This window comes from Pituophis catenifer, unplaced genomic scaffold (genome assembly GCF_029215685.1).
Source record: "Pituophis catenifer annectens isolate HBS135680 unplaced genomic scaffold, rPitCat1.0.hap2 SCAF_2, whole genome shotgun sequence".
NCBI classification, from domain to species: domain Eukaryota; kingdom Metazoa; phylum Chordata; class Lepidosauria; order Squamata; family Colubridae; genus Pituophis; species Pituophis catenifer.
This window is the reverse complement of record NW_027256882.1, coordinates 174331327-174355067: the sequence shown is the minus strand read 5'-3', so window position 1 is coordinate 174355067 and position 23741 is coordinate 174331327. Positions and strand designations below refer to the sequence as shown.

At 41.5% G+C, this 23741-nt stretch overlaps 1 protein-coding gene across 2 annotated transcripts in view; it reads right to left on the bottom strand.

The window, feature by feature from the left end:
* Positions 1–23141, bottom strand: part of PLP2 (proteolipid protein 2) — a 29141-nt gene extending 6000 nt beyond the window's left edge. The window contains exons 1-5 of one of the 2 annotated variants that reach the window (XM_070938101.1): positions 22952–23141; positions 11784–11939; positions 10628–10723; positions 8821–8911; positions 4428–4489 (exon numbers count right to left, since the gene is read on the bottom strand). In XM_070938101.1, the coding sequence (XP_070794202.1) occupies positions 4434–4489; positions 8821–8911; positions 10628–10723; positions 11784–11939; positions 22952–23044 (492 nt within the window). In that variant the 5' untranslated portion in view covers positions 23045–23141 and the 3' untranslated portion in view covers positions 4428–4433. The remainder of the gene's footprint in view (positions 1–4427; positions 4490–8820; positions 8912–10627; positions 10724–11783; positions 11940–22951) is intronic. The other variant, XM_070938102.1, reaches the window with a different exon arrangement.
* Between the last annotated feature and the right edge of the window lie 600 nt (positions 23142–23741).

Below are 23741 nucleotides of genomic sequence, written 5' to 3'. Positions count from 1 at the left end.
TGAATAAAAATTCTGACCCTCTGTCAGTCATAATTTGTTTTATTTTTGTATTATGTTGAACTTCAACCCGTTTGTAGAATTCTTTAAATTTGTGAAAGACTTCACTTTTGTGTTTAATTGTGTATACAAATCCATAGTGACTGTAGTCATCGACTATGGTTAGAAAAAATCTTTTCTTGTATTTTATGGAAGGTTTGAATGGTCCTACTAAGTCCATATGTATCAATTGAAAGACTGAATCAGTGGTACGCACTGATTTTTTAGGTCTGGGTTTTGTTTTTAGTTTGGCAGACTTACAAATTGAGCACTCGAGATAATTGTCACAATTCTTTATTTTTAAATCATTAGTATATTCTTTCATTTTTTGTACTGTGGGGAAACTTATATGATCTAATTTCCTATGTAGGAGATGTGCACAATCATCATGTAATAGTTTCGGGCTTCCGGTTTGGCTTCCGTCGCTGTCAGACGGTCTTTTGAGACCGCCAGCCCCGTCGCCCGTAAAGAGCCGCCTTTACAGCTGAAAGGCGGCTCGAAAAACTCCATTTCCTAAAGGAAATGTGAGACAGAGCCGGCGAGGGCAGGTAGAGCCCTCTGCAAAGTCCCCAGAGTTCTTTTTTACTCTTGGGGACGAAGCAGGTTGTGGCTCCCTATTTCCGCTCGCCGCTGCTCCGGGCTTCGGGAGAACTCTGCGTTTTGCAGAGCCAGGCGATGGGACCAGACCAATTAACGAAACTAACAGATCATCTGAACAAGCAGGATGAAATCCGGATCTGGGATCCTAAACTGCAAGTATTTCTAACCCCAAGACTGATTTTAAAAGTAAAGAAGAGTGAAAGGAGGAAAAACAAGAGTTTAAAATGGCGACTGGCCGAGGCTTGAGAAAAGCTGAAAGCGAAAGTCCTTCCGTTTGAATAGTTTATTACGTTACAAAATATCTAACAAAAGTGCTGGTTAGAAGTGAAGAGAAAAATTCTTATTTCATGCCTCTTCCTTCTTAGAGATTTGTTATTGATATTGTTTGGAGAGAAGTCTTTTTCTTTAAAAGGAAAAAAAATTGTTTGTGTGGCAGGATGGCGCTAAAACTGACAAAGCCAGATAACCAAGCTGTGGGGGGGGCCCTCCCCCATTTATAAATCACATGAACAAGTTGTGAGCTTGCAGATGCAGAAGAATGGCTTCACAGACCTAAAGGAATTTGTACTGGAGATGGCAAGACATGATAAGATTGTGAATCAGAACCTTGAAAATTTTAGACAGGAAATTAAAGAGTTGGTTCAACAAAAGTATGATATTCTGAAGCAACATATGAACAGTTTCTTAGAAGTAATTATGAAGATGGATGAAGTTATAAATTCAAAAATAGAGTCTAAAATGAAGGAAGTTGATGATAAGATTTATAATTTGGATAATAAAATGCAAAGAATTGAAAATGATTTAATAATGATTCAAGAAAAAAGCTCAGAAGTAGAGTTTAAAAAAATAAAGGAAGCTGACTACAAGACTCACAATGTAGATAATATAAAACAAAGGATTGAAAATGAAGCCACAATAATGCAATTCAGATTTATGGAATTTGCGGTTAGAATTAGGGGAATACAGGAAAATAAAAGAGAAGATTTGAGAAAGGTGTCTGCTGAAGTTCTGGCTGGGATCTTAAAGGTTAGTTCTGAAGAGGTATCCTGCAAGATTGACAAGGCCTACAGAGTTAATTCTTGGGTGGCGAAGCAAAGGCAGTTGCCTAGAGATGTGGTGATTTACTTTACTGATAAAGAAATAAGAAAGGACATTGTGCAAAAGTCTTTTAACTCCACTCTTGAAATGCATGGAAGGAAGATTTGGATATTTAAAGAGCTGCCGCCCAAGATGTTAAAAGATAGAAAGGATTTTGGATTTTTGGTGACTGAGCTAAAGAAACAAAACATCCCATTTAGGTGGGATGTTCCAGTTGGTATAATATTGAGATATCAAGGAGAAAGATATCAACTAAATACTGTTGAAAAAGCAGAAGAATTTTACTATAAGGTTCTTAAAATGGGTTCAACATCTCCATGTATAATACACAAGGGGAATAAAGAAAAGCAAAATCAACAAGAGATTGAAATTCAGGCTAAGCAGATGGAGGTGGAGATAACGGAAAAACAACAAGTTACAGAGGCCTTTGTGGACAAGCCGCTTTTGGATTCTCCTTCAGAGGTTATAGTTGGATTACCTATAAATACAAGAGAGGCGGCTTTGGATTCTAATGTGATGACTTATCAAGTTACAGACCAGCAGGGAAATCAATCAGTTGATATACAACTCATAGAAAGGAAACTAGGATGGAGATCTAAACCACAAAAAGTTAAGAAAAGAAGAAGCAGGTCCTACAAAAATAAAATTTTTTAGACTAAACAACAGTGTAATGCCAGTTACTTAAGAGACGATTGAATACATGAAAATATAGTTGAGGCAAAGTATTGGTTTATATTATTTTGAGGAGAGTGACAGATCTCTGCAGTGCTGTACTTTTGGGATGTGGAAGATGGCCTTAAATTGAGTGGATTGGAACTTTCTATTTTGGACTCTTTGACAAATGGATTACGTTTATGCTGAGCTACAAGGCAAGAGAATTATGGGATTGGGGCATGCAGAAGATCTGGTTGTTACCCTAACACGGTGGTTGGAATTAATAATCTAGATGGAAGACATTACAGAAGACACTATATGGAATATAAATATAAAGTCACTCGGGTGTTTTTTTTATATACGAAAACATTTATTATTGATAGGGGCAGATGGTAATTGAAGATACTGAACATGCTGTTGGAACTAGAATTTGATGTTACCCTAATATGGGTGATCCAATTAACAATCCAGATGAAAGACATTATAGAAGATACCATATGGATTACAAGCTTAAAGTCATTTGAGGATTTTATTTACATATGGAAATGTTTTTTTTTAGTGGTGTGGGCAGAAGAATAAATATTAAAAATATTATGTATGGTAGACCTGTAGGAAAATGGGTGGAGTTGGGTTAGTTTACTGATTGTTTAGTTTAAGAAAAGGGATGTTATGTTATATTAATATACGTAAAAGACCTGAATTAAGAGATATATGTATGGGGGAGGAGGATATGGGTGGATTATGAGTTGAAATTGCTAAATTAGGATTTATTATACAATTTATAGCTGAATGTTATTTTGAAATGTATAATATAGGGGGGATATAATAATATTGTTAAAAAGAAAGGGTCAGTATACGGGGGGTGGAGTAAAAGGATGGTAAAGTATTATATAATCTGTTATTAATCTGGGTTTTATTTTGGAGAAGCCATAGGGGGAGGGGAGGGGGAGGGGGGAGGGAGGAGGGGGGAAGAAAAGGGGGGAAAAATTTGTATTTGAAAAACTTTTTTAATAAAAAAAAAATCATCATGTAATAGTTTCCCTATGGAGGGCTTATCATTTTGAGTTTCTGGTTGGTTGTCATTGTTTGCATTGTCATCAGTTGTTTGATTTGGTGCTGTGAGAGTATTGGTGAGATGTTGATTGGTGTTTGTTGTGTTGAGATATGGCAAACCATCAATAATGGTGGTTCTTCCTATATGCATCCCGTTTCTGTTCATGTAAGCTTGGCCTGCCTTAATCTTAATTTCTATATTTAAATCTTGGCTGAGTCATATGGCAGCCAGTATATTGTATGGAATGTCGGGTGTGACCAGGACCCCCTCTATTTTGCCAATTTCTGGTAAGATTATATTTCCTTTTCCAATTGCTTTGACATTAGTTTGATCGGCTACTTTGATTGTGGAATCTTCATTGACAAATGAAGATAATAGACTAGCATCATAGTCTATGTGTGGTTGGTTGCGCCCGAATCGATTAACCAGAGGTTTTCCCTTTTGATGTATTTGTTATTGTATCCCCGTATTGTGAGCCCATATAGTGATCCTGAGTATCTCTCTTTGGAGGTGTCTCTACGTTCTTTCCTGTTGTTGGGGTTTGGGGAGTCTCTACGTCTAAATCTGTGTTCTGGAGAATGTCTATATCTATGTTCTGCTCTGTCTCCATGATAATTATGATCTTTACTTCGATTGGCTTTGGGACAATCCCTTCTATAATGATTCTTAGACCCACATAAGTAACAATCAGGGTGATGATTGTATCTGTCTACAGTGAGTGGCCTTTTATCTGTTTTGTATTCTCTACGTGACATGTTTCTATCCTTTCTTAAGTTGTCTTCTGTAATTAGTTTGCTAGCTAGGTTTTCCACTATCAAGTGCTCTATGTTGAGACTATCTAACTGAGATATGAAATTGTCCCAGCTTTGATCTAAAGAATTAATAATTATACTTTTCATGCTTTCATCTGTTATATTCTCACCTCTTTGAATTAATTCTGCCCTAGTGGCGTTAAGTGCAAGCAAGTGTTCACTCATAGACATACCTATTTTCAGTTTTGAGGAATAAAATTCGCTGGAGATTCTGGTGGTTGTTGCCCTACTTCTGCTGTAAAACAAATTAAACAGTTTTTGTATTATTTCAGTTACAGTTAGGTGGTCACAGAGACTGAGGTAAATCAAGGAGATATACTAGCAATTAGTTGGACTGTAGACAGTCCAACTCAAAAGACCAGGGTTTCTTTGGTGGATTGTTGATTAGAAATAAAATGTTTTCTTTTAAAAAAATAATTTGCAATTGTTGGTTCCATTCTAGTAAATTAGTTCCATCAATTTTAAGTTTGGGAAAATCAATAGGTAGAGTTCCAGTATTAAATGGTGTATTACTTACAGGCAGGCGCTGTCCATGGTTTACAACGTGAGGGAACTCACAATATGGCATTGGAATACAGTTAGGCAGTCTGTAGTGACTTACATCTATGTCTCTCTCTTGTTTAATAGGAGGTTGCTTCTGCGCATGCTCAGCTCTCATTTGTGCTCTGCAGTCGTTGAGGAAGGACCTCTCCACCGGAGCTCTTGATTGCAGGCCCCACTCGCCTGGGTAGACAGTTGGATCTGGTCCGGAAGCCTCAGGGAGACCGAAAGGGTCTGGAATCTTCGCGTGGCTCTCCAGGACGTCCCTCCGGACCGTCGTCTGATACTGAAGATCTGCGGCGAGGTGCTGGACATCAGGGAGGCCCGGCTCTGCGTCTCGTCTGCCGATGGGGAGTGCACCGAGGATGTCGTCAGTCGCTGGGTCGGGATGACTCTTCGGTGCCAGCAGGACTGGTAAGTATTTTTCTCGCCCTTTTGGAATCGGTGTGGTTGCTGTTTGTTTTTCGAGTGTGTCCCAGCATTGTAGCGTAGGCATATGGTTGTGGTAGTTTCTTAGGCAGGCTTTGGTAGGGTCTGTTTCAGCGTGGTAGTCTTTTACTTTATTTTTAGAGATGTTTGGGTTTTTATTTATTAGCTTTACATTTTCACCGAAGGCAGCTGTTATGATTTGCATGGCCTTTTCTATTTCTTTTCTGCTTGGTGGTTTTTTAGTAGGATTGTAGTTTTCTTCTTCGCTCCTATCATCACTGTCCGATAGGTTTTCTAGTGAGTAGGCCCTCATTCCCGCTTTAGTATTTGAATCGGGAGATTCCCTCCCTGATTGGTCGGCCATTTTATTTAATATTTCTGGGTAAGGTGGCCGCCGCGAAAAGGGCGTGAAAGTCGTTTCTGTCAGTTTGGTGGGTGTTAGACAAATGGAGGATTCTCTTACCGGATTGAGGTCTTCGGGTTCAGGTTCTGGTTCAGGTTTGTTGTTCTTGGTCGCTGCTCCACAGTCTTTTATTAGATCTTGGAGTTTCACGATCAAATCTTCTTCACCTGGTGTGTTGTTAATCATTTCTAGCAGGTTTCTTTTTAGGCTGTCGTCTTTGCTTGGAGAGGTTTCAACGAGGTTTTCTTTTTCATTTTCTTTTGTTGAAGTTTCCTTTGATGCGTTGATCTCTGGTGAGAGTTGGGCTGCCATCTTTTGGGTGCAGGCCCGGGTGTTATTTCTTTTTCTTTTGGATTTTTGAATTTCGTTGTTTTCAGACATATCTGGATTTAATTGGGCTGCCAACCATCCTCTGCTACCATATTTGTTAGAAATCGAGGATCTTGCCCAATAATTACTCAGAGTCTGTTATGATAATAGTAATCATTTATTCACATCTGATCTCTTACAGAATATGCAGAAAAGGACACAAGAGTCTGTGAGGATTCGATATATATACAAAGGAGGAGTGGTCAAGGGTAAGTAGGAGTGGTTTTGGGGATGATGTACACAAAAATGGGAGGTAACTACAATTATGTACAGAAGCAAATATATTAGGCATTTACATATGTGACAGCGCTGCCCCATGTAGAACCGGTTTGCAACCTGTGGGTCCCCTTGGACTCATGATTCCTGCTCAAAGAGCAGATAGAAGTCATGACTAGGAGAGACTTTGTGTTGTGGCTCCGTCCTCCGAGCCTATCTTATCGGAGGGAGAAGGCTCCGAACATGAAGGAGAGGAGTTGGCCAGGCCTCCCTCTCCAGGCCCCTCCTCTCTGGCACTGCCTCAGGTGCCGGCCGAGGAAGAGGAGATTAGCCAGGAGCCAGGTGTCTCTGATGATAGCGATGGAGGCGATCTGTCGTTCCTGGATCCACGCCAACAAAGGCGTGATAAACGGTTGCAGCAGTTGAGGAGGCGTGCCAGGGATTAGGCTGAGTCACTGGACCACACCCCAGAGACTATATAAGAGAGTGTGGTAGCTATTTAACACTCTGTGACGGACAAAAACTAACCCTGGCTAGTCACTTTGAACAACGCCTAAATCTGCCGAAGGTTTCTTGTTTTGAACTGGACTATTTGCAAACTGTGTGTATTTCTGTTTATATGGTGAAGGGATACTCCCGTTTATTGAAGTAAAAGCACTTGGCAGTCGGTGCTCGTCTTGCTGCCAAGTTTCTGATAACAAACTGTGTGCGTGCCAAGTGCTTCCTTTAACCCTCGGCTGGCTGTGTGTGTGTGTGTGTGGAGATGGGGACAGAACACTTTGTGCATCTTGCATATCAACTGCAGGCTTTTGGGGAGCAGGGCATTTTGCTGACAGTCAGACCCATTGGTTCCCATTTGGATTATTACAGTTTGGTCTACATGAGGCTGCTTTTGAAGACCATTTGGAATTGCAATTGGTCCAGTATGCAGCAGCCTGGGAATAAAAGGCACAACATTGTTCACTTGCTACTTCTATGGGAACATACCAGTGGTGAAATCCAATTTTTTTTACTACGGGTTCTGTGGGCGTGGCTTGGTGGGCGTGACAGGGGAAGGATACTGCAAAATCTCCATTCCCCCCCCCCACTCTGGGGTCAGCCAGAGGTGGTATTTGCTGGTTCTCCGAACTACTCAAAATTTCCACTACCGGTTCTCCAGAATCTGTCAGAACCTGCTGGATTTCACCCCGGAACATACCAGTTGGGTTCCAAGTATAATTCAAGCAGCTGATTGTTTATCTTCAAAGCCCGTCATGGCTTAGGACATATTCTTATATTCAACCTATGTTCAAGACCACCAATTGCATGGAGTATAGGGTAAGAAGGAGGCAGGGCTTGAATGGATCCTGGTTTGAGGAATTGTTATGTTCTGGGATCCCAAGGGGGATCCTTGGTAGTAGCTCCATCCATCTGGGAAAAGCCTACTTTCAGAAAGAAGAACAGCCCCATCCCTATTAGGTGTCCTGGCAGTGAAGACTTGGGTCTTCCAGAGGGCCAACAGGGATTATGTAAGATGTTAACCCCTAAGGAGGTGGCACCACACATATTGGGATGAGAATGAACATCAATAATTATTTGGTTAAGATTTATCTTTTGATTTACTTTTTCTTCATTATGGAACATTATGTTTTTAACTCTAATAATGAGTTAAAAACAGATGCCACTTGCATCACTTCCAATTTTAAGTCCCTTTTAACAATAACTTCTAATAATGAAGTTATTGTTAAAAGGGACTTAAAATTGGAAGTGATGCAAGTGGCATAAATAATTAGCAAATAGACATGATAGCTATCCTAACTGAATGCATGATGAATTCCACTGCTTCCATTGAATTCTCTAACAGAAGAATAACACTGGATGTCTGAATCTGCGGAAATTACAGGTAGTCCTTGATTTGTGACCTCAACTGTGATGAGAATTTCCATTGCTAAGCAAGGTGGTTGTTAAGTGAGTTGTGTCTGATTTTATGACCTTTTTTGCCATGATTGTTAAGTGCTGCTGTTAAGTAAATGAAGTGGTCATTAAGCGAATCCAGCTTTCCCCATTGACTGCTTGTTGGAAAATGGTTGGGAAGGTTGCAAATGGCAATCATGTGAACCCAGGATGCTGCAATCATTACAATTACATGCCTACTGCAAAACACCCAAATTTTGATCAGGGGACAATGGGGATGCTACAACAGTTGCTGTAAATTTGAGTGATTATTAAATGAATGGTTGTAAGTCAAGGACTACCTGAACAGTACCATTTCGTATTCTTAAAACCACTGGACGTGAAGCAGAACTCCTCAATCACCCACATTGCTCAAAGGGCACTTGAATGCAACAGAGTCATCATAAATCATGAAGATATTCTACAGCCAAGTTTAAGAAAAAGGATGGCAATTCCAGAGAAATGAATTCCTTTGGGAGGATCTCATTTTCCCTACTGGGTTTAGCAACAAGTGGAATGCCTAGTTCTGGATACAGAAATCTACAGTAGAAATCGGTATACCAGTACCATTTCCAAAAGCAAAGTTTTGTGGATCTGATTCATGCAAGAAAGAAAAGACATCTAGAAGCCACCTAGAAATGTTCACCTTCCTAATGCCTTCACCCCAGAAGACCTACCGGAAGGAGCTGGTGCATGGGATTTCCTGAGAGTAGGCAAGATGGTGTATGCATCGTAGCCAAAGAGGATTCCAGTCAGAATTGAAACCACCTATTGAAAAACAAGACAAGTTTAGTTTGGGGACTCAGGATTTTTCCACCCCCAATCATATTTGGTAGGCTGCAAGTTTTTCTAGATGCACAACTCGTAGTGCTACCAATTAAATACATTGGGAGTTAATTAAGCAATGAGAAAACAATTGAGAATTATATGTAACAAATGAAGTTATCTGGACCTGACATGATAGCAGTGTTCCAATATATCAGGGGTTGCCACAAAAAAGAGGAAGTCAAGCTATTCTCCAAAGCACCTGAAGGCAGGACAAGAAGGAATGGATGGAAACTAATCAAAGACAGATGCAACCTAGAACTAGGGAGAAACTTCTGACAGTGAGAACAATTAATCAGTGGAACAATTTGCCTCCAGAAGTTGTAAATGCTCCAACAGTGGAAGTTTTTAAGAAGCGACTGGACAACCATTTGTCTGAAATGGTATAGGGTTTCCTGTCATAGCAGGGGGTTGGACTAGAAGACCTCCAAGGTCCCTTCCAACTCTTGTATTGTATTGTATTGTATTGTATTGTATTGTATTTATATTTGTATTTGTTGTTGTATTGTATTGTATTTGTATTTGTATTTGTATTTGTATTTGTATTTGTATTTGTATTATTTGTATTTGTATTCTTCCTATAAAATTGTAAAGCAGGCAATGCATGATAAAATCTTGAGCCAGAAACAATCTGCGGATAGAAGGTATTATTGTAGCAGCTACATTTTGTAATATACAGGTAGTCCTCAACTTACAACCCATTGTTAAGTGACAGTTCAAAGTTACAATGGCACTTAAGTAACTTCTGACCGTTTTTACCCTTGCAACCATTGCCACATTTCCATGGTTACATGATCAAAATTTGGGCACTTGGCAACTGAGTCCACCAGGAGAAGGGCGGTATACAAATTTAAATAAAATAAAATAAATAAATAAAATAAATGTATGACAGCTACATCATCTCAGGCTCATGTGATCACCATTTGTAACCTTCCCAGCTGGCTTCCGACAAGCTAAGCCAATGGGGGAAGCCAGATTCACTTAACAACTGCAGCAATTTACTTAACAACTGTGCAAAAAGGTTGTGAAATGGGGAACAACTCACTTGACTTATTTAGCAATGGAAATTTTGGGCTCAGTTGTGGTTGCAAGTTGTGGACGACCTGTAATCTCATTTTATTTCAATGCTTTGAGTACAGGTACTCCCACCTTCTGCCATGATAGGATTTAAACAGTGTACTGTATCATGGTATGACATAATAATAACAATATACTAAAAAAGAAACTATAATAGCCTGCTTCACTGGTAACACTGGCATAAACCTTTGTGTTCATTGTTTGGTCTTAATGCAAGATGTGAACTGATTCCTATGTCTTGCCGAATTCTGTTCTTTTTTAATTGTCCTATTTAAAAAAAAAAAAAAGAAGCAGTGAAAATCTGTGAGCCCCCAAAAATGCTGAACTGCAATTCCCAGCAGTCTCAGCCAGCATGGGCCATGGCAATTGATTCTGGGAAATGTAGTTTTGGGAGGAATACCCCAAAGGTACTACCACTCTTGCTACTACAGCATTCTCCAGCTAATGCGATCCCAGAATAAGCAAGCCTCACCTTGTTTGATGCATGTTCTTGAATTTTCAAAATTCCTACCAGGTCACCATTCCAGCTTCCTTTCTCCACTCCCTCCACAAATTTGTCCCATCAACAGATTTGATACTTACCGCCCCAGCTATGCCTGCTCCATCTGGGTGGCTAACAAGGACAACGATGGCGGTGATGATAAAGGCCACTGCTCCAATAAGAGCCCGGATAAAAGTCTTTGGAGAAGCAAGAAAAAGATTAATCTTGGTGGACTCTAAATTAGGCTTTAAATGGATCTAGCCAGAGCACAAAACCAACCACTATACATGCCTACTCAGAATTAAATCCCCTTTGGAAACCATGGTTGAACGATATACACTTGCACCACATCTGAAACTCGGATTCCTCTTAACATCAGGTCTTTCATTATTCAGATAGAAATTAATGCAATTCTTATTTTATGATTTATATTGGGCTGATGATTGCTGTTGATATTCAAATATTATTTGGACATTAATAGTGGTTGATAGTTTATAAAATGATATAGTATATATCAGCTACTTAAACTAATTATAAGTTCTTAGGGTGATGCCTTTTTAAATTGTAGCACAATCCCTTGAGCAGAGAGGTGAATGTAAGATTGTAATCTTACATCCTAAACTGGATCTGTACAATGCTGTACTAATGTCAATTCTCATCTTCGTATACACCAGGGTGTCCAAACTTGGCAACTTTAAGACTTGTGGATTTCAACTCCCAGAGTCCCCCAGCAGCATAATAGAATCATTATGCAAAAAAAAAAGGGACAATAACAAGAAAATTAATGCAAAAATGCTTCCCTATGACCACTTTACACAAATGCCAGGATATGACTGGCTTCACAGGCGGAAATTTTTACAGGCATTCACACATTCTGAGCAGTCAGTTATATCATATAATGCCTTGCAAAATGTAATCTGCCCATGTAATTGAGGTATCCAGGGAGGGCCTACGGAAGGTGTTTTGCCCTCAAGGTTCATGGGATATGGACCTTCCTGAGGGTAGATCCACATTAAGGATCACCTTGCTCCAGCAGGACAGATGGCACCATTCCTTCTTATTTTTTAAAGAGGTTGCTCCATAGCTTGCTTTGGGGGACTATCATGGTTGAGTGTTATTATTTAAATAATGTTGCAGAGTCATTATGGATCAAGGGATGGGTGCTAGACGTATTGTTAAATAAAAAATATTGAGAGAGAGAGAGAGACATAAGAATCCCTCCCCCGCCCCAGGGCTTACCACAGAACCAAAACTTACCGTCCATCCCCAGTGAACGAAAGTCAATTGGAGGTGTAATCCTAACATGAAGATGATAAACAGGACGATGCAGTAAATCAGCATGAAGATCGCCAAACCTGTGTAGGCATATGACCAGGATGCCCCATAGCAGATCAGTATGATGATACATGCAATCTAGGAGAGGAGAAATACTTATCAAAGAGCAGAATGGGGAAGGAGAAACACTGAAAGAAAATAATGCAGCCAATGATGAAACGTGGCTGATTTTTAAAAAGCTAAGCAGGGGCTCTCCATGAATGAGAGGCCATCAGAAGGTTTCAGGGCTTCCTTCTGTATTTGCATGATCAAAGAAGTGCATTAAATTGCAGTACTCTACTAGGCTGTATCAAAAGCAAAGATATGCTTTAGCTATAAGAGGGGGAAACAAGTTGAAAAGCATCCTAGAAGGTTGCAATATCCAACTATTTAGATATATTGTTAGCAAAATAATTACATGTATAAATGAAAAAAAAAAAAGCTTTGAGGAGTTGAAGTTGACTTGAAGATTTTACTTAGTTACAATTAGACACATACAAAAATCTCCACCTTTAATAGATAAATATTAGGACAAAACATTAACAATTCAATGGATGCTTAGCCTCAAAGCAATGTATACACACACACAGGGAGGGAGGGAGGGAGGGAGAGAAAGACTTGTGCAGAAATCTTAGGCCACCATTAGTTTTGTTGTTGTAACAATGGTATAATGTCCATATATAATTATGTCGTAGTCTCCTTATTAGAATACAACCAGAAAATGCAGGAAATATGTGCGCAGCATTCAAAAACAGGAAAAAGTAGAAAAAGCAGCTTCCATAGGCCAAAGTGGCAAGTATTTAGTATGCCCTCCCACTAGACTTGATACTGGCAGACACCCGACTCCTATAAACCTAAATGGAATGGAACCCTAAGAACAACCATTGCCAACACCTCTGTATCCTACTACTAGTGTGCCAAAGTGACTGCAATGCAAAAAGGTCTATTACACCAGGTTTGTGCAAGACATGCTTGAGCATTTTACATGTTGTATGAATGTTATTTCTTGGAAGCTTGCTATTAAGACCAACTTTCAATCATATCGTTCCAGTCAAAATGCCAAAGATCACAGACTTTGACAGGCATGAAGTCATACTTTTGCATCAGCCAACGCCACTCTGAAAGGGAAATCAACCAACTAGATATTCAAGATGTGACATTGAATACCGAAAAATAATTATGGGTGGCCCTTAAAACTTTGCGAAAATAACAAATCTAATAGACACCTAAGACTTTTGCACAGTACTGCATGTGTGTTTGTGTGTGTGTACATACATATATACACAATTTATATATTTGGCAAGGGGAAGAGTGACCAAAAACATTTCCTAAAATGATATTAACTGTATTGTGTAGTATGAAATAAAGTTTACTAGGTCAGTAAAATACAGTTCAGATATAAATACTGTTTCCCCCCCTTATAGCTAAAGCATATCTTTGCTTTTGATACAGCCTAGTAGAGTACTGCAATTTAATGCACTTCTTTGCTCATGCAAATACAGAAGGAAGTGTGCTAAGATCAAATTGGCCTTGGAGTGTCATGGCAAGAGGCTGCTCTCCAATACATAAATGAAGTCAGAATAAAGAGGTGAGCAAGGAATTTGTATATTTGGTTTCATTCAAATTACACTGTTAACTAAGCCATTTAATATGGTTACTTCCCATGCATGGAGTAACTTACTTCTTTGTTACACAGTACTGTGATTTTATTTATTTGCCCAGAGGATATAATTTTCAATAGCAACCCCTTCAGTATAGAACAGCTTATATTTTGAGGATGGATTAATTCTTGCCCTCTTATTTCTTAGAATAATAGTGAAAACAGAGTCATTTTTAATAGGACTTTTGGAAAGGAAGATATTTAATAAAGGACAGCAATTAGGTGATACAGAAATTTAATAAATAAATACTATGGGTAACTTATTATGGTTTTATGATGTAATAGTGTTGTAATGCTCCCGAGATTGTAAGCTGCCTAAAGTTTGATGAATAGATGCATGCAAACTATTGTAGTACACACTTACGTACCTTAAAATCAGATGTTAATATTCCCCAAAGCATAGCTTCCACCTTTAGCTAAAATAACTTCAAAACAAAATATTAGGAAGCCACCCAGTTATCACTGAATTAGCCTATTGAAAAATATTTGGGGTGCCTTTCCAAAGGCCAGGAATGAGTGTGGTGATTTATGGCATAACACTAACAGTGATTAGAATACAGTATTGCAGACTAATGCTGCCCACTGAGAAGACCTGCTAATTGGCCTAATCTCTAGACAAATTGCAGAGTAGGTAGCATCGTAACAATGACAGCTAGAATATAGCAGCAACATATTTGGAAGGATGCTCTAAGGGCTGTTTGCACTTCTGGAGCAAGAATTTCTGCACTCATGAATATAGTGAGTAATGCAAAGATAGGTAGCATTGATCCACCCGATTATGTCTAACCAATTCCCAGCAGTTCCAGCCCACATAACTTGAAGTTAAATTATATCTATTGGGCTATAAGTTACCTATTCCTATTTCAGGGATGCCTAGAGTTTCCAGGATGGGCCAGTTTTGCATAGCGGTTAATGTTTAGTGGTTAAAATTGGGAGACTGTTGAGTTCCGCCTTAGGCATGAAGCCAGCTGGGTAACCTTGGGCCAGTCCCTCTCTCTTAGTCCTGGCAAGGGCAAATCATTTCTGAAATCTTGCCAAGAAGACTGCAGGGATTTGTCCAGGTAGTCACCAGGAATCAAGGCTCAAGGGCGGGTGCACAGACATGTACCTGCACGCACACACGCACACACACACACACACACACACACACAGAGCGTCCAAGGGAGATATTACTATCATTTGATATGAATCTGCTTTTAATTTCTTAGAAAAGCAAATTGTCAATCCTCTCTAGTTTTATTTGTACCTACTTATCAGGGAGAAAAATAAACATACCTTAGATTGAATTAATTCATGTTTCTGTCTGTGCGTGTACTACACAGGACTCCTCCCAAAATGTTCCAAAGTGAATTGGGAATTAACTGCAGGGCTGTGCCAGCTGCAGCAATTGAGAACCATGTTTGGTGGCTAAATTTGCCAAGTGGGAGCCTTGAAGACAAAAGCTCAATCCGTTTCCCAGCATGCTGGCCAAAGACTAGGCAGAAGCATGCAGGGGTCCTGTCATCACTGGGGCAACTGCTAAACAAAGTGGGAATGTGCTGCCAAGTATGCCAGGCCAAGAGTAAAATTTTAAAGAAACAGGAGTCAGATGAGATGCAGTAGACAATTTGGGGTAGCATAATTGCTAAAAAATATTAGCTGTTAGATAAATATCTCTATTCTACATCTTATAATAACATCATTGTCAAAGACGAATAAGCCACCCAGGTACCGAATGCATAATTTAACTGAATTTTACAAATTTGTTTGTCCTGGACTGAAAACTAGTTTGCCAATTACCTGGAACAGGCATATTCAACAGCAGTGTATGCTGTAGAAATAAGTCAATGAAACGTTCAGCACTGTTGCTTGTTCATCAAAGTGTCTTTGAAGTCAAACTGATTATTAAAAAAAAAAAAACAAGAATCCAGGCTACCCCAAGGAAAGCCAAGAACAAGTCACATTACTTTACCCACTGCCAAACCTAAACCAATATTCAGATGCACATTATAAAGAAAGAGGCAAATCTGAAAAACTATGATTGAAAGGCTAACAAAGTGAACTTCTATTTTGGGTTAATTTTTTGCCAGAGCTGCTTCATTGCCTGGTATGAAATTTGTAAAACTCTCCCCCTTTCATCTACAGGAAGGCAACCAAGATTCTCCCCTGCTGTCTCTGGAATCAGGAGGTTGGGGTTTCCCAGTTATTTCCTTGCAACTCAACGTTGCAAGATGTGGTGATAGGGAGGAGGCCAGTGATTCATTTCTGGATTCCAAAAAGACAAAGAGAAATCAGAAAATGATGACAAGAGTCATTTTCTCTCTTCCTGTGCAACTGCAATGATTTATGGTACCACCTCGTTTTAAGTTTTTAATGGAGATTTTAATGGTTCCATCCATTATAGCTGCCCACCTAATCAAGAGCTTAAGAGTCCTGAAAACTGAGCCAAATGTAGCAGAAGAAACAGCTGTAGATAACATAGTTACATGTTTTGCAAACTGATGCAAAATATGTAACTCTGTGACTAGCAACATTCACTAGTTGCTAGATAAAGGATCTTTAAATCTGTATAAATGAAAAGGAAAAGAGTTTACAGCCAACAAGTTGGATATATTTTCTTTAAAGTATTTAAAGGGTTTAGCCTAGACATTTAAAATCTGTCTGGATTTTAAAATATACAGTGGTAACTGTATATTTGGCAAACTAGAAGCTTTTTCTGTTCTTTTCACATTTTACTATGCTTTAAAAAAAACAATTGGGTTCACTCAACACACATAGCACCCTTCCAAAAAAACCTGAGCAAAAATAAATGTGAAAATGCTGATGAGTTTTGGTTTTTAGTCAGACCCAACTTCTGACTAAAAACTGAGCATTGCTGGTATTTGAATTTTACACCCCTCCCAAGAGTATCACTATTATTAAAATGTATATTTTATCTGATGTTAGATAATGCATAAAAAGTGAATGTGATAAACGGTAGATCTGGGAAATTTTGATTTCATTTTTTCCACTCTTTGCAAACCCCCCACAACTTAAATGAAATTCTGTGGTTTATGTATATCCTCTTTATCATACTGTTCTTGTTTGGAATTTTTCTAACCTTCTCTTATTACAATATACTTTTATAGCATATATATCTATGATTTAGGAAACTATTTTTATTTCAGATTTGAATTGCAAAGAAATGCATTTCCATAAGAATTTATTTGTGTATTTGGGAGTGAGAATGATCTTACAGAATTATTTAGGAACCGAAAGCTGCTGCTTTGCTCATCCCAAATGAACAAAATGACTAAAAAAACCTCGATTATCTTGATTTGTACACTTTGAACTGCACAGTACAAGAGCTCATGGAATGATAAGGTGTGGTACAGGTAAGGGGGGAGGAAAGCCTTCCCCCTTTTCTTTTCTAGGTCTTGTCAAAACCTGCTATTCCCAGCTCCAGAAAAAAAAAACACCTGTCATTCCCAAACACCCACAAAAACACCCAGCCCTGCAGGCATTTAGAAACACCCTATTCTTTAAGAATAAAATTCAGTTTTATTGGTCTGGTGATATTTGTGCATTTTTTCACTAACTTTCTCAAAGAGAACCACTGTAAATGGGGCAGACTTGTAGAAGACAGGTTTATATCTGCATCAAACAAAAAGGTTTAGTAATCTCGATTTCTCAGCCTAACCTACTTAATAAACTTGTTGTAAGGATAAGGCAAGCATTCTAGCTACAACTTCTTTCATAAATCATGCTAGGCTTTAGTTTGCTTTAGCAATGGTTGATTTATACATAATATTACCAAGAAAACTGCATATATGTGTCATTTGAGTCACCAAGAGCCAAATTTGACTGAAAAGAAACATTATCTTTTAAGCCATAAAGCCTGGTTTATAGAGTGCCTGGCTTGCTACATTAAGCTAAGCCAAAAGTAAACAGAAGCATAAAGTAGGAATCCAGCCAGTGGATTCTGCCTCAAGCAATGGAGGGAAGCTGAGGTACACACATACAATAGGTGCTCTGAACCCTTGGAATAAAGAGAAATGCACACTTTTCAGTAGTTCTGAGGAAACTCAATTTTTCAATAGTTATACATTGATGGCTTTGGTCAAAATAAAATTAATTGGATTAAGACCCAGGTTCCTGTTTGATACTTCTTGTTCTCATCCGGAAATCATTGCTTCAGTTAATTATTAATGAATGTAATGAGGCTGACAGACAACCCAAACCAACTGTTCTGAGAGGTGAGGCAGAGCAAATGCTAAGTCCACACTGGAAAGTGGCACCTTGTCTGGTCCTGTTATGAGAGGCAAAAAAGGAAGGCTTCTTCCCCATCAGCTAGATGCGCACATGTCCTTTAAGGCAAGGACAGGGATGGAGCACACAAGTATGAATACACACCCTTGCACACTGAGTATGGGGGGGGGGTTAGGGAAGCACCAGTCCACCAGATGTTGAGGAACCAATTCTAAGCACATCACACCACTGATCTGGCTGTTGATATTACTGGAAATTAGAATTCAGCAACATCTTGAAGGCTTCAGAATCCTCTCTCATCTATATGATGATTTAGATAATTTACCAAGAAGGATTGGCAATAAAATGTTATACTTTGGAATGCTCCAAGCAACCCACTTCTGATTTGTCATCTCTTTTTTTTTTCTGCCAGAGTGCACAATTTTGTCCCCACCCCAACCTGTCAATTCCTTTCCTTATGTTGGTTCATTTTTTATTGCATAATGATTCACACTCTGAGTATGGATGCAAATAATATTTATATATTGAAATTTTAGTCAGTCGTTTATTGATTAACATGCAGAATCGTATTTTGTTACCCTCAAAATTTCAGTCTGGTCTTAATTTATACCTCACATCTCAGTAAGATTTGAAGTTGCAAGATATTGCAAGTACAATAATTGTACATACAATTTTCCAATTATGACCAAACTTCACTTAAGAAAATATGACCTGGTTCACATATGACACTACCACTATTTGGTTGATTGGACTTTGACTTAAATGCTCCCGGTTTGGACCAGATCACCCAATCCGGTAGTGATGGCGGCGGGTGGTTCGGAGAACCGGTAGCAAAAATCCCTGCCCCCCCCCCCACTATGCCCAGCTGAGCCGCACGATCATCAGAGGCTTTTTTTTTTTTACTTTTAAAAGCATTTTTTCTACCACCTCTTCCGACGAAAAAATGCTTTTAAAAGTAAAAAAAAAAAAGCCTCTGATGATCGCGCGACTCAGCTGGGATCGTCAGAGGCTTTTCAAAGCCTTTTTTCCTGCAACCTCTTGGCCAAAGAGGTAGTAAAAAAAATGCTTTGAAAAATCTCTGATAATCCCAGCTGAGTTGCCTGATTGGCAGAGGCTTTTCAAAGCATTAGAAAAAATGTTTGGAAAAGTTAAAAAAAAAAGTTTCCCACACCCACCCAGTCACATTTCCCCCCCCAAGCCACACCCACAGATCTGGTAGTAACAAATTTTACATTTCACCCCTGCTTAGTATGCTATATGAATACTGAAATTTGTTAAATTTGTTAACTACAGTTATGATTTAGCATAGTCAAACAATGATGGATTTGTTCAGTGCAATACATGAACCAGGTCTATAAGAGACCATGCACAAACATATTCAAGAGACTGCCAAAACGAACAAATGAACGTTAACACCTGCACCATTTCACACATTCATATTAACCATTTCTTTTTTGAAAAACAACCAAAGTTCCAGATGTATGCATCTTCTTATGAACTACAGGTTGGGCCCCTTGCCAAAAAGAGAAGTTAGCTCTTTTTCCATTCTGTACAGTAAAAAAAAAACAAAACCAGCAAATCTCCCCTTTTCACTGAGTCAGCGGAGTTGAATTACCATTTTTCTCCACCTCCTCCTTTGGGTAAAGAATAACCAATTTAACGTTCCCTGGAGGAAAACGTGCTTGTTTTCCACATTCCTTCTCATTCCTTTCAAATCACATCATCTACCAAAGATACAGGATCACTTCTTATACTATGAAATCATAGTTATGCCTAAATTCCCCCAGGTAGTGGGGGAGGGGTTAGTTTGTGGCTCTAGTGTGGGTGGTTGGGTGTGTAGTGGTTTTTGGTTCTATTGAACCTTGATTCAGTTTTAGATGCTCTTTGTTTTTATATCATTCTGTTTTTGTTTGTTGTGCAGTTCTTGGATAGGTGGATGGCTACATATATTGTAATAAGTGTAAACCCACCAATTTGATACCCTACATTCCTGTAACTGCCTACGATCTGCCTTATGACTGGCTGGGTAGGCGTGGCTAGGTGGGCATGTGACTGGGTGGGCATGGCCAACTCGATGTCACTCATGTCGAGGGGCGACTCACCAGCCTCTACTCACCCCTCCCCTCCCAGCCACTCCTCACCTGCCCGCCTGGGGCCTTAGGGTCCCAACAGGAAGCAGTTGTTGGAGCTAAGCAGCCACCATGAGAAAGAGTTGGCAAAACAGCTCAGTTCAAATTGGATCTGACCAAGGAGGAGGCTCAGCAGAAGCACCTCACTGAGGACTAGGAGCATAAGCTTTCCAAGCAGAGGGAAGACCTGTAGGAGTGCAAGGCAAGGTATAGGCGCCTGGAGGCTCAGCGGGCTGAGATGGTCAGGTAGTTCCAAGCCATGATACAGTCCCAGTGGAACGAGGCCCTCCGGATCTTCACGAGTGGCGCTTCCCTCCAGCCTTCGCCCAAAGCCCAGCACCAGGAGGCTGAAGCAGACCCCAAGTTGGAATTTCTGCCCCGCTCGACTCACACAAAAAGACTCTGAGGGGGGAGACTCTCTGCAATAACACAAGCGTTCATTGCACGTATCCGGCCCAGGGGCCATAGTTTGAGGACCCCTGATTTAGTGCAATATAAAAAATGCAAATATTTTTTCTGCAGACCACCAAAATTTTCTCGTGGACCACCAGTTGGTGACCACTGCTCCAAACCACAATGGCTATATGCATTGTGCCAAACATTGAACAAACCACGTGAGTCGATGACTTGTGTGAACCATGTCCATAAATCTTATGTTTTTATCTCTGTATGATATTTGGAAAATGCTGGGGTTTTCATGAGCTTATACACATACAAGTTCCTCTCCTGTCATACATAAACATGACATAGATCATATTATGAATTTTGAAAAACATTATTCCAGATGAGTCCACTCGAGCAGATGGTAACAGGGGACGCTCGGGAATTCTCAGCTGCAATTCACCAGGCAATGGATAAAAGGCAATATGTAATTGGTTACTTCAGTGCCACCCAGATGTAATGGCTTTAGGTAAATAAAAAATAAGCAGCATCCATTCCCATTAGAACAGATTCAAAGCAGACATAAAGTCCACCTGGAACCCAAACCAGGCAACAAAAAGGTAAGCAGATCACTGGAAGAACTCTAGAGAAGACATCACATTACTTTCCAGCTACTTTGCTTCTTCCAGTAGGCGCTTTTAAGCACCTGTATGGAAAGCAGAAATTCAGTACCACTTCTAGGGAGACCAATTTTGGGCGGGTGGATCAGTTCCGGGCTTATGGAAACGCGCACGCACAGCCGGCTCTGCCAGCGTGTCAAGCGGCAGGGCAACAACTCCGAAGAGCTGCCCACAAACATAGGCACATATCGCGGGTTGCGATCTATGAAGCCTTCAGTCAGGAATTTAGTTTTTCCTTAAAGGGCCGGGCGGCAGGCCGGCACTGCAGCGAAGCCAAACCGACGAGCGGCTGCCTCTCCCGCCCAATTTAGCTCCAACAGGGCTCCGCCTGTCTGTGTCCAGGCAGGGCAGGACACAGTGACTCACGTCACACTCGTTCAGCCGAGCGCGCACATGGCGCAATATTAGGCGAGGGGAACGGGGCGGACTCGGCCGCGCCCAAAGGCCCTGAGCAGAGCCGGACGGGGGGAGGGGGGAACCAAAGCCGGCCGGCCGAAGATTTTTAAGAGCCCCGGAGGGTCGTCGTCCTTAAATTGCCCGCTGCGCAGACTTCTCTCCTGCCGCACAAATTCCCCCTTTCCGAAGATTCGTCGCGAATCTAGGAAGGGCGGTTGCGCGAACGCAAACACCCCCCCCACACACACACCACTCCTTTCCTTCAACCGGACGCTTTTCGACACGTGCTGGATTGCAACTTGCAAGCGTGTGGGGGGATGAGAGGGGGGGGAAGAGGCGTAATCCAACGCAGCTCGAAAGGAACCGGGCCCTCTCCGTTTGGACTGCTGGTAAATCGCATGGGAGGCATTCCCCGAGAGACGACTGCACATACTCAAATTGAAACCGGACGACGGCGGAGCGGGGGGGGGGGCGGAATTGATGGACCGACAGCAGGGGGTGGGGAAGGGAAGGCAGAGGCCAAAGTGCAGGGCACTCCCCAGGCGCGCGCGCGCACGGGGCTTCCGGGGATGAGGAGAAATTGCTCTCCAGGCCCCTTCCCGGTTTTGTTTTTTTGCTTCGCTCCGGCTTGTTGCGCTCCCCCTTCCCTCTAGTTACATATCTACCCTCGACTCCGCAGGCTAACTTAACCGGATAACTTAAGTCCTTCCTCCTCCGCTCCGCTTCCAGCACCGCCCTCTTAACTCTACCCTTCGGTAAAAGTCTCCTTCTCTCGCGCTAGGGCGTTTCCCGCTCGGCTCCGGAGTTTTCAAAGGCCCAATTTAGCCCTCGCGGTAAACAAAACTTAACAGAGCTTGGAGGCTTCGGGGTGGGAGAGCAGCCCGAAAAGCACCCGCTTTTCCCCCTCAAGTTTTCCTAAAGAGCGGCTCCTGACCAAAAAAAAAAAATACGCATGCCCGGCGCAGCTGCTGTGGCTTGGTTTTTCCACCTTAATGGAAAAACTTTTTTTGGCAGGGGTGGGAGAAAAACGCAAAACGCAAAAGCTCCTGAACAGCAACTGAGGGCATTTTAAATGAGATTCTCTCTGGAGTCTGGAAAGAAACTTCCCGCCTCCCACATTCTGCGGACGAAGCAGAAGGGGCCACGCAATTGCTCTGACAAGCCAGCTGGGGCCTCGCGTTCTTCGTGGGGGGGGGGGTGTTCTGTGTGGGGGAGCGAATGACAGATTTCCTCTCTAACGCTGCTTTTGCCACTTTGCTTTTAACCGCTTCCTCTTCGGTTGCCTCAGAAGCCCCGCCGCTTCTCACAAGGGGCTGGAAAGGACATATACATAGATATGTATGTTTTAGGACCTAGATTGTCGCGGAGGTGGGTGGGGGTGGCTATACCGACTCTGTAAACCGCTTAGAGAAGGCTGTGAAGCACCATGAAGCGGTATATAAGTGCTATTGCTATTTTCACGTGCTAAGAGCAAAGAAATGCCACCGCCCTCCTCCCCGAAGGGAGCGAAAATCCACTCGGTTCCCCACAACTCAGGAGCGTTCGGCCGTCGCCTTTGCCCGACAACCCCCCCCCCCCCCGCAATTCCTTCTTGCCTCTCGCGGCTCGCTTTCCCACCCTTCTCCGTTTCCCTCTTACTATTTCTGCGAAGAGTAGCATTCCCCTTTGGGAGCGGATGAGGCTGGTAAATTGATCCATGCACCCCTTGGAGGAACCACCGGACGACTCCATGGCAACGGCGGGATGCCCCTCTTTCGAAGGGGGCAAAACGTCGAGTTCCTCTTATCTCTCTTTCGCGGGCGACTCCTGCAAACCAGCCTCCCTTCAAGCGCGGGTTCGCGGAGCTGGGCGAGGGCGGGGAAGCCTGTGGGCGAGGTGTGGCTGCTGTCGAGCTGGGCACGGCTCGGGTTGTTTTTTTTTTTATTTTTTTTTATACAGCCGCTGTTCCTTTAAGGACAGCCGGAGACGGGAAGGCGCGCTGGCACTTAACTGAAAAATCAAACTGATGCTGGAAAGGGGCGGCTGGGCGCGGAGTTGCTGGAAGGATCGCGATTCGAAAACGGTGATTTCTGCGGCCGCCTCTGAATCCCTTTGGGAGAGTTCCTAGCTGCGAAATCCCAGGTTTTGTAGGTGCATTTACTTCCCTGAGGAAGCCGCTTCCAATCCACTTCAGGCGCAGGCTAACTCCACGTGCGGATGAAACGTCTAACAGAGGCGGAATACTGTGTATTGCTCATCTTTTAACCCCAGAAAAGAGAGAGTAACAGTAACAGAGTTGGAAGGGGCCTTGAAGGTCATCTAGTCCAACCATGTGCGATTTATGCTGCTAACTTTTTTCTCCAAGGCAAGACATCTATGCATTTAATAGGGAGTGGCAGGCTGAAATTCCACAGATGCTACCCCAGTTTAAGGGACACATAGACAAGGT